The following is an 11,716-nucleotide window of genomic DNA, read 5'->3' as shown; positions in this document are numbered from 1 at the left end:
AGGCGTGGCGAGCCGCGGGGCTCAGTCGCCCCCGCCGGGGCCTCGGGCTCGTTCCCGGGGGCTTTGTGTGCGCCGCGCGGCGGCGGGCGGGGAGCGCCCCCTGCTCTGCCCGACCTAGGCGTCCGGGAAGCGCTGCCGAGGAAGAGCTGCGAGATTGTGCGTGGACAGCTCTTCCTCTTCGCGAGCATCTCCGTTCCCCAGCCCCGGCCCCTCGCTCGGCTCCGACACGGTCCGCCCGGGTCGTGTCCTGGTGCTTTCAGACCAGAGCCCCGAATCCCCACGCACGCCCCGCGGCGTCTGTAGCGCCGGCGCTCACACGTGAGGCCCCCGGGCGCCTGTCCAGCCCCTCCGTGGCGGCATCGGTTTAGAAACCTTGTGCGCCACTTCGCTTTTTCTCTGAAATGAGGAGGACCGTGCTGTAATAGTCACCCTGCCTCTCTTTCCCTCCTGGGTTCCTGCATTTCTCCAGGGATCCTGCCACTCTTCCTGGACTCTGTGTGCCGAGGCGGGGCGGGATGCGTCTGGAGACCCTGGTGGGTGGAAACCTTTACCAGGGCACCCGGATAGAGTACTTAGCGCCCTGTAGTTAAAGGAAACTATGTAGGAGGAAGGCAGGGGTTGACATGGAAAGTTTTGCAAAGGAGAGATAGGAAGTCGGGAAGAGTCATTATCTCCTCCTTCTCTATGGGGTCACATGACTCATGCAGTTCTGTTTGGGTTATTTTCCACGTACATTGAAATTATGTCCAAGTTCTGAAGATGAAGTTTATATTTTGATTTCCTCAACCAGAAAAAAAGTAGTACCAGAAGCTGCAGATCCTTCTTACAACACAAGAGCCGCAGGGAGGGACAAATGTGGGTGTCTTTCTATATCTTTTAGACTCAGGGCAGGCATTTCTTCTGGGATTCTTCTGAGTTGGTGCCCTGTGTTGTTCACCAGTGGTATAACCAGTGCATCTCTAATGATCGAATCACTCCGAACAGTAAAAAGCAGAATGGTGTTTGTAATATTTCTGTAGTGCGTGCAACTTAGCAAATACCATAAATGAAGACGAAAACAATGGAAGTGAATCAGCAGTATGCCAACTGTTGGTCTGCTTGACTCTGTGTGTAAAGATCATTTATTGCCAAGTATACTTTTAATGATGAGAATCCAAAAGGCCCTCAAGGAAGAATGAGTTTGCTTCTTGCCGGAGGAAGTTGGGTAGGTGCTGGCGATTCAGCCAGGCCAACTACGTCTCACTAAGCCGACTGTTGATTAACTCAGGCCAGTAGTGATCTGTGAAGCCCTTCTTTGCAAAAGCTGGGCTACTATTTTTTCCCTCCATATCAGATTGTTGGAACTTTACCTTAAGAACGAGAAGAGGGAGTGGGGCTGTCTTTTGTTTGTACTGCAAATCCATCAAGAAATGGTTCTTTTGACTAAAAGTTCAGCATTTGGAGCACCACTGTTTGCTGTGCAGTACGCCTGCCAAGATGTTTTAGACCCAGCCCATTCTTCCAGGAAGCTGACACAATAATAGAGACAAGAGATTGATGTGTAATTATATATGTAGAAGCAAACTCAGGATATTGTACGAGTGTGACAGACCTAACCTAACCCCACTTTCTGATGGAGAGGTGTGACTGGTCTCAAAGAGGAGGTATTTTCTCGGTAAGAAGACAAGGAAGTTGAACAACAGCAGTGCAGGAAATCCGTGGTACTTCTGCTGAGCGAAGTTCTGGTAGGGTGCTGGGGGTACTCAGGTTGCTACAACCATTCCCCACCTGCGCTTCCCTTGAACCTAAGGTTAGAGGTCTCCAGAACCTGCAGGCCTGAGGCAGAGCTTATCAGCGAATGAAGTAAACTAGATTCACGCAGATTGCAGATTGTGTGCCCCTCCTGAAGTAGGCTCTGGTTGAATACTTGATGGCAAAGTCAGCACAGAATTGCCAGTCTCCTTTTTAAGTGAATCTGGAAAGCATATTTTATGATGTGAATTAACTTAGAGCTTTTTTTTAGATGCCCAGATGTATCCCATTTGTAGGTTGGGTTAGCTACGCCTAGTAGCTAATTGGAGGTATGAATGAGAGAGAACCATTGAAGGGTTTTTCACAGAAATGCTGATTGCTGTGGCTGCTCTTTAAGGATAAATTATAGGCTAGAGGCAGAAGCACCAGTTACACTGATGCAGAAGTCTAAGCAGGAATATTGAGGGCCTGAGTTAGGTTGCTGTTGGCAGAAATGGAGAAAAAACCAAATTTGGAAAGGGCTTGTGAGATAAAGAAATAATGTGTTGGGGGCTGAGCAGTGGAGGTACAGGAGCTATTACTTGGTTGACTGCATGGCTTCACCTTCAAAGTAGACAGTGTAGGAAGAGTTGGCAAAGAGCAGAGAGGATTGTCTGCTCCTGAGCAGAGTGGTATGGTGTCCCTGTGGGACATCCTAGTGGGCAGGTCTTAGGCAGGTAGGTACATGGAGCTGGGGCTCACAGGAGTGGTCTTGGCTGGGGTTTTATTGCTATTGTTATCCTGTCCACTTGTTCCTGTAGTCCTCACATGACTTTTATTCTTGGGGAAGACTGTTCGATTTTAACTGTGGTGAGAGATACGAAGCAGAATGAGAGGTGGAGACCATAGGAAGTGAGATGTGGGTCTCCGGGAATCAAACCCAAAGCATGAGGAATTTTTTAGCTGGGCTTTGAAGAATAAGAAGGAGCTGCATAGGTGTAGAAAATGCATGAGACATAATTTTTAAGTAGGCAAGAAATACTTTTAAGTAAGTTCATATTGACTCCTGAGGTCCTGAGGGTAGGAAGGAGTGTCATGCATTTTGGGAATGAAATTATATTGCTAGAGAGGTGAGCAGGCCTTGGTTGTGCAGGTCCTCTAGGCGTTTTGGTATGTGGTGATTACGGTGGTAAGCCAGAACATTTGGCAAGGGAGAGTTGTTTACCAAAAGTACATTCATTTTGATAGCAAGAGAGCAACATGTAAACATACAGTTGTTCGTATCACATCTGACAGTGGTAGCTACACTGACACTACTTCCTTCCCTCCTGTGTGCCACTGGCCCCAGCTGAGACCACTGGAGACTGCTGGGAACCTCTCGGGCAGGGCCACTTTTTGTCCTCACTCATGTCTGCTGCTGTAGACATGCTGGACAGTACTGTAAGCAGATGAGTGATGTGATCAGCGTTACATTTTAAAAGGTGCTCACTGCGCTCAGACAGGGGAGTGCAAGAATAAGAGCTCTGTATTTTGTAGAGTAAAACTACTCTTAAACAAAAATTTTTAACAAGATTTTTCAATATTTTTTATTTTAGAAATCAGGACCTTTGATATTTAGGAAAACTATGTTTAACTCTACTGAGATCAAGTTTTCTGGTAAGTATAATGAAATAATATACTAATATAACTATATAAAAAACAAATATATTAATTTAATGTAAACTAATGAAACATAGTAAGCTAATCAGTTGTTTGGTTTTTCAGTGGTTCTTACATATTCAAGTTTTGTTTCAGCCCAGACTTGATTATTTTCAAAAATAGATTTTTCTAATCCTGTTTCAAAAAATGTAATATGACTCATTGTTTAACAATTATAAAGTCTAATAAATAGGCTTAAGCAAAAAGTATTTTTCTGTGAAACTTGAGTTTGAGTCCCAGATTTTAAAATTAGCTGAAATTCCTTTCATTAATATAGGAAAGGTCATGATTGTGATAAACCCTTCGTGCTCCAAGTATCTTCTAAATATATATTATATCATAGTATGAAATAATTGCTGAGCATTTTAACTAATTTTTAATTAGTTCTAGGGCTTAAGAAAGGGAAAGTATTGTTGGGAGGTATGGTCTTTTCTGTGTAGGTGCCAGTGTTTTGTGATAGTTTTCATGGGTTACCATTGGATTATATTCACTGTAGTTTAATTCCTTTTTTGTTTCCAGTATCTTGAGTAGAAAAGTTGGTTACCAGAGTGAAAGTCTCAGGATAAGAAGTAGTTTTCACTGGGTAAATCTCCCCTAGGACTTAATGCCATGTCCCTCTTCTCTCTCACACTGTGCCCTGAGCAGCTGTGGGAGGTGATTCCACTGTTTGTGGGCCTTCCCTGAGGGGAGCTAGGCGACCCAAGAGCTAGGAAGCAGAGGTGGTTTAGAGAAGGCACATGATACCATAAATCATTATGGTAATGCGTGGTAAGAAGAAATTAAAGGCCTAGGTGGGGGAGGAAAAAGTTTGGCTTTAATAAATTCATGTCTCAAAGGCTAGATAAGTAGGCTTTAAACCAGACTAGGGCTGACAAAAGGGCTTTTGGGGAAAAAAAGTAATGTGGGCCACTGAAACACAGAATTTGATCTTTTTAAATGGTTACATAATGCCTGAGACCAGTCTCGGGGTAGATCACAGTGCAGATATTAACATATTGGCGTGTCTAAGAAAAGAAAAGGGCAGCACAAGGGATTGCAGAGCAGAAGTACCACAAAAACAGCTGGAGTTCAGTCAGAAGGGTAAGAGAGAGGTCTTCGTCAGCCGTGACTTCGGCTGTGTCACAAATCGGCCGGTGTGCAGGAAGCACCCGCTGAGCCTCCTTGTGCTGATGCCGTGCTCTCTAAGGGACCTTCTCATCACCACTGGGCTTCCAGGGAGGCTGCTGATGGAACAAGTCGTCTGGTCATCACATACCCACTTACTGTTGCCATGTACTGTAAGTGAGTAAATGGGCGTTCTCGTGTATATATGTCTGCATCAAAGTGCAGTGAGAGCGTAAGACAGCGTATCCCTGTTCTTGGAGACCTGGATCTTAGTGCCTGAAACATTAAGGACTTGGTCCCTTAGATATGTGTTCATGCTGTTTTGGAGGATCAGATGTCTGACTTTCTCTTAGGTGATCCCTCTTTTGCTACCCTGTTCAAGATACAATATGTGGAGCCAGTGTTGAAAATCTCTTCAGTGTAGTTCACTGTATTAACAGAATAAACTAGATACACCATCTGTTTTATCTCAGTATAGCCGGAAAAAAAGCATTTGAAAAAGCTCAACACCCGTTCATAATTAAAACTCAGAAAACTAGAAAAAGAAGAGAACTTTCTCAATCTGATAAAGGGCATCTATAAAAAATCTATAGCTAACATCACACTGTCAGTTCTCTTCAGATTGATTTATAAATTCGTTTTAATCCCCCCAAAGTCTAAGCAGATCTTTATGCAGAAATTAACTAGATGTTTCTAGAATTTTATATAAGAATATAAATATATAGAATAACCAAAGCAATTTTTGTTTTGTTTTGTTTTTTGTTTTTTTTTGGTTTTTCTCCGGTACCGGGAACCGAACTCACGACCTTGCGCTTGCCAGGCAGGCGCTTTGCCGCTGAGCTAAATACCCAGCCCCAACCAAAGCAATTTTGAAGAATGAGGTTGAAGGGCTTTTGCTGTCTGTTTTCAGCACTTGCATACAACTCTAGTGTCGTGACCGTGAGGCCTAGCACAGGGACAGACATATAGAATGACGAAGCATAGTGCAGAGCCCAGAAACAAACGTGCACTCGCAAGGTTAACTGACTTTCGGCAAAGGTCCCAGGGTAATTCATAGAAGAAGGGAGAGTCTTACTAACAATTGATACTGGGACAACTGGATGTCCGTACAGAAAAAAATAAATCTCATGGATTTAGACACTCTGTCCCCATCTTTCTCTTCCCTCCCTCCTCCACCCCTCATCCCCCAATTACATGTGTGTTAGACCACTTAATGTTGTCCCATAGTTGAATGAGATCCTGTTATTTGTTTATTTCAGTCCTTTCATCCATTCATTTTGGGTATTTCTTTTGCTTTGTCTTTAGTTTGACTGATCTTTTTATCTGCATTACCTAATCTGCTGTTAATCTTGTGCTGTGGCTTTTTTGTGTGGGTGTCTTTTTGAGACAGGGTCTTGCTGTCCAGTTCAGGCTGGCCTTGAGCTTAGGCTGGTCTCAAACTCACAATGATCCTCCTGCCTCAGCCTCCTGAGTGCTGGGATTACAGGCATGTGCCACCATGCCTGGCTGTGGCCTGTTTATTTTAGACTTTTGTTGTGTTTGTTAATCTCCATAAGCTGGGTTGTTGGTTAGTTGTTTGGTTTTTGGGTTTGCATTGTTTTGTTTTTTGACACAGGCTCTAACTATGTAGTTTGAGGTGGACTTGAACTCACTATATAGCCCAGGCTGGCCTTGAACTCATGGCAGTCCTTCTACCTCAGCCTCCTGAGTGCTGGAATTATAGCATGTGCCACCATGCCCTGCTTCAGTTCTTTTTTTTTTTTTTTTGCATCTTATTTTTTTCCTTGGTATTTTTATATTCTCCTTTACACCCTTGAGCATATAGGGCATGTCCATTTTCACATTCTTGTCTTCTAATTTTATCGTCTTTGACAAATTTTTGTATTATATATGCAGTATTTTCGTTTAGATGATGAACATTGTGAATTTTACTTTCAGGTGCTAGGTGATGTTGTAGTCCTTTGAAAGCTTTGTTTGAGGTGATAATTTCTTGTGGGTCGGTATGCTCCTTACCAGTTTAGTTTTAAAAGCTCTTTTAGGGTAGACCTGGAATAACCTTTACTGTAGGACTAATTTAGTACCATGTCTAAGGTACGATCGCTCTACTTTCCTGAATGTTGGGTGTATCTAATGACATTCTGGCAGTGAAAGCCTTAAATAGTCCCCAGCTCTAGGAATCACTGGGCTTCTCCCTTTGCAAAAGCAGGCTGCTCTTCAGCCAGAGATTCAGGGAAATTACTACTCAGATTTCTTTTTGCTTCCTTGTGTAGCCTCTATCTCTTGGGTACTCAGCCTAGAAACTATACCAGCCTTCAGTTCTTGAACCTGTATCTCTGGGCTGAGTTTGGCTTCCTATATATAGTTCCCAGCCTTTAAGGTGACCCATGTTGTGTAGTCTCCTGCCACATTATATCAGAATTGGTCTTAGTTACCGGTGGAGTATTGCAGAAGTAGTGTGTAACCCTTCTGGGCTACATTACAAAAGATCCTCTGGCTCCTACTTTGCTCCTTCCCTGAACTCTTGCTTGAGGGAAGCCAACTGCCATATTGTAGGGACACGCCAACAAGTTTTCATAACTGGAGACTTAACCCCTTTTATTTTTTTAAATTTTATTTTTTAACTTTGAGACTTTTTCAAATTTCCAGATTGGGTTTTTTTTTTTTTTTGCCTTCTTGACACAGTTTCACTATGTAGTTCAGGCTGGCCTTGAACTCACTTTGGAGTCCAGGCTGGCCTTGAACTCATGGCACTCCTCCTGCCTCAGTGCTGGGATTACAGGCGTGCGCCACCGTGCCCGGCAACCCCTTTTATTCTGACCAGTCCTGTCACCCAGCACTTGAACCTTTGGTTAGTCGCTCATTATATTCAAAATAAAGGTTGTGTTGTGAAAGAATATTCATGGATTTTCCCCAGCTTCCAGTCCTCCTTTTCTCTGCTACCCATGTTCTGACCATAGTGAGCCGTCTTCCTGCCACGCTCACTCACCCTGTGCATCTGCATATGCTCCCTTCCCTCCTCTTCACCTGGCTGTCTCCGCCTTTTTCTCCTCTGCTAGCTGGCCTGCCACAGCGGTTCTTCATGCCCCGCTAGAATATCAGACTTGCCCCACCCAGGTCTCCCTTGGCACTCTGTTTTCGGCCCTTTGGTCTATTTTTTTTTTTTTGGTTTTTTTCTCCGGTACCAGGAACTGAACTCACGACCTTGCGCTTGCCAGGCAGGCGCTTTTGCCACTGAACTAAATCCTCAGCCCCCCTTTGGTCTATTGAAAGCACCGATTTCATTGTTAACCCTCCCCTCCCCAATACCTTTTAGGTCATGGGCAGCAACTCTTGCTTACCTCATGACCTTTTCTGGCACACTCATTCAATAAAATAAGTGAGTAAAAATATTTTAGACTGATACAAGCTGTGACTTAGTCTGTCAGCCTACTCAGTTGAGTTTAACATTGGACTTACAGATGAATAGTGTTATTGCAGCCTTTGGTTAGCCATAATAATTAATGAACTTGTCTTGTCTTATAGTGACTTTTTAGAGAAATTAAGTAATGTTTTACTTATCTTGACATTAGAGAGTCCTATTTTAAGTTGTATCTTGAAACCTTAAGTTTATACTGGACTATAGACATTGTTAATGTAAAATGAGACTTCCTTTTTCCTAAACAGTGAAGTCATTCAGTTGTTCCGGACCTGTGAAGTTTACCATAGAGTGGTATCTGAAGTATCATGTCTGTCACAATGAACATTCTGAGCTGGAAGTAAGTAAAACACAAATGTTTATGAAGTTACGGAAAATTACCAGTATACAGATTTATTAGCTCATGGGGCTATAAATAGAGATTGTGACTTTAGAAAGGCCCCAGATGAATTTTGGGACTCAAGGCAGTAAGTCAAAGCGTATGCTTTCTGAGAAGACTATAAACCTTTTTGTTTCCTTGTGTTTTACAAAAATTGTTAGTGCTTAAGTCAGATTTCTAGTGGCCATTGATAAAAGGAACTGTGGTTCACATATAAGTGAAAAGCAGCTTAACTTGAGAAACAAATTTACATTTCACTTTATTCAAAACAGTAGTTATAGAGAACCTGTAACTTTACTGAGTACAAGGAGATTTAGTGAGTTCAGGATGCTCTCAGAGAGGAAGAGAGGGGAGGGAGGAGGGCAGGGGAGGGAGAGGGAGAGGATTGTGCTGGGGTCCTGTGTCACTCAGCAAGGTGCTTCTTGAGTGATTCTCACAGAGCTTGACTGGAATCGTTTCCTGTTCAGCTTCACTGTTACCTGTTTGGCTTCTATCCTAATTTATGGGCTTCTGTATTTTTATTAGTACTATTTTTCTAATGGAGTAAAAGATGTCAGTTTCCTTGAATACTGCTTATTTGATTTTATCTGAAAGTATTTTAGCCCTTCACTCTAAATATTTCAGTGCATATTTCCTAAACATAGGTATTCATTTAAATTATATAGTATTACATTTAGAAAATGTAAAACATTGATATACTACTGTTATCTAATGTATAGGCCTTATTAAAATTCCATCAGTGTTCCAATAATATATTTTATAGCAGTTTTTCTCCTCTGGTATAGCACTTAATGTAGGATCACATTACATTATTCTTCCTTATTTATTTTGAGGCAGAGTCTTGGTAAGCTGCTAGATAGTCTGGGCTTGAACTTGCGACCCTCCTGCTTCAGTCTCCTGGTGTGCTGGGATTACAGGCATGTGCCACCATGCCTGGTGACAGTGATACTTATTTTTGAAGTGTATAAATCATTTATTTTTATAAAATGTCCCTCAGTTTGAGTGTTTCTGATATTTCATTGAGATCAGATTCAGGTTGTACACTTTGGGTTGAATTCCACAGAATACTGGTTTATCCTGTTTTTGATTATCTTAATTTGATCAGTTGAGTAAGGAGGTATCTACCAGGTTTTTCCATGACAAACATACTCCTTTTTTCTTTGTTATTGATAAGAGTTTCTGGAAAAATATTTTTGAAGCTGTGTAAATATTTCTTCGTCGGACATTCATCCGTTCGTTTTATCATGTTTTTGTGATTCTTGCCTGGGAATCAGTGGTTATTGTAATGTTTGCTAAATGATGATTTTCTAATCCCATATTTTCTTCTACATTTATTAGCATTCTACTGCATGGATGAGCTTTTCCCTTTTCTCTAGCCCGGTAATGACAACCGTTTAGAACTGTCAATGATAACACACAGTTGGCTGCCGCACGTGTGCCAGTACTGCCACCACTGCAGTATAAGTCATCAGTACAGACACACTGAAAGTTTTAGTTTTTCTTTGTTAAATGTGGTAGTCCATTACTATTCTGACTGTTTCCTTGAGGTAACCGTTTGGTCAGTGAAAGACAACACACCTTGATGAGCAGGGGCTCGGCTTATCACCCTGGAGCCCCAGGTTGTTGGCGGCCCGAGCTCAGCTGGGGTAGCTGCACTTGCCTTCTGTTACTGTTACTATTCAGTAATTAAGTGCTGTTTTCCTTCCCTGTCACATTCTTTACACGAAGGATAAAGCAGAAGTAGCTCCAAAACAAATCCTGTCTTATTTCTCTGAGCCCTTTCTTTGTGGGGTACCTTAATAACTTCTATTATATATTATTATATCTGAACACATTGGAATGGCTAAGAGGTTATGAATGTTACATTGTTAGGTTTGTATTCGGACCTTTTTTCTCTTTGGTATTTTATTTTACCTCATTTTTTCAAGTACTCCAAACTGGATAAAATCTTGGTATGATTTAGATATTAAGTTTTATTTATCTTCTAGGAAGAAAAGTGTGGAAGTAAATTATAACGTAGAATTTTACCTTGGGTAGGAGCTGTCCCAGAAACATGAACTTCGTGTTGACCAAGACTTTTGTAGTTATTTGAAGAACACTGACTGTTGGACAACGAGAAATGAAAACTTGGATTGCAACAGTGATTTACAGGTGTTTCCTTCGTTGAATGTGAGTATCTGTCCTGCCGTGTTAAAGTAGTTTATTTTATTCCCAGTGAATATAAATATCAATTTAAATAATGTTGTGTCAGTATTTTAATAAAGGTACTAAGTTTGTTAATTCTCAGTTTAGGAGTTTTGTGTGTGTGCAGTAGTCATAATAAAGTGTTAATGCCCTCCTATTTCTTTGTGCCTTTTGTCTTTTTTTTACTTTTTATTTTTTTTTATTTTTGAGACAGGGTCTCACTGTGTAGCCCAGACTGGTCTTCAGCTTGCAGCGATCCTCTTGCCTCAGCCTCCCAAGTGCTCTGATTATAGGCGTGCACCACCACGCGCAGCTCTTTGTGCCTCTTTGTAGCAACATCCTGCGTCCTTTTATGATCCCTGTCTCTATCGCTTGTTCTCCCATTGCACTCAGACCTTTGCCCCCATCATCCCATCAAAACAGCCCCCATCCGGGCACAGTGACTCCAAGCCGTTAATTGCAGTGATCTGTGGCTCCTGTCAAAGGTCTTGACTGTCAGCAGCACTCGGCCCACGTGGCCACACCCTCCTTCTCGGTGCCTGTTCTGCCCAAGCCCAGCGTGTTAGGTTATAAATGCCATCCTCCCTGGGTAGGGAGGCGCAGGGTTATTTTAATTATTTTCATTCCTGTGGAAATGCTGAACTGGAAGTACGTCAGTAAAAATTTAAAGAAGTTTTTAAAAGATTTGTGTACGAGTGTACAGTATTAAATATATAGAAAAGTGCATACAAGTACGTACCTGGATGAGTTTAAGAAAAACTGAGCATTCCTGGGTAGATCCAGGTAAGTACAGAATAGTTTAGCAGCTAGAACTTCCTTTTATTTCCGAACACTTGTCCCACCGACAGGAACCACTACCCAGTGGTAAACACACCATTAAGGCAATGATTTGTAAAAAGCAGAATTTTGTTACTCATGTTCAGAGTACAATAGGATTTGTTCTCTAATGTTCAGCTTTCAAATCTTTACTTTCTTATAACACATTTTTTATTACTAAAACTATTTTCCATGTAGAAATGCAGCAATATAACATAGAATTATTTTACTTTTTTTCAGAATAAAGAACTAACAAGTAACCGAAATACTTCAAACCAGGAAGGATCAATGGTAAGTCATTTTACTTGACTTTAAGTAAAATATGTACAAATTATAGTAAGACTAAAAAAGTCTTACCAATGAATATACACAGAATGGTAAGGGTTGCTAAAATTAGAAAAGAAAAACTA

At 41.8% G+C, this 11,716-nt stretch overlaps 1 protein-coding gene across 1 annotated transcript in view; it reads left to right on the top strand.

Annotated features, from left to right (window-relative positions):
* Window positions 1-11,716, top strand: part of Tmem87b (transmembrane protein 87B) — a gene marked incomplete in the record, with an annotated part of 48,700 nt that overhangs the window by 416 nt on the left and 36,568 nt on the right. Inside the window, 4 exon segments of the mRNA XM_013522751.1 lie at window positions 3,306-3,366; window positions 8,176-8,267; window positions 10,344-10,475; window positions 11,547-11,597. Coding sequence (XP_013378205.1) covers window positions 3,306-3,366; window positions 8,176-8,267; window positions 10,344-10,475; window positions 11,547-11,597 — 336 coding nt within the window.

This window comes from Chinchilla lanigera, unplaced genomic scaffold (genome assembly GCF_000276665.1).
Source record: "Chinchilla lanigera isolate Chin_1 unplaced genomic scaffold, ChiLan1.0 scaffold00069, whole genome shotgun sequence".
In the NCBI taxonomy this organism is placed as follows: Eukaryota; Metazoa; Chordata; class Mammalia; order Rodentia; family Chinchillidae; genus Chinchilla; species Chinchilla lanigera.
This window is presented reverse-complemented; position numbering and strand designations above follow the sequence as displayed.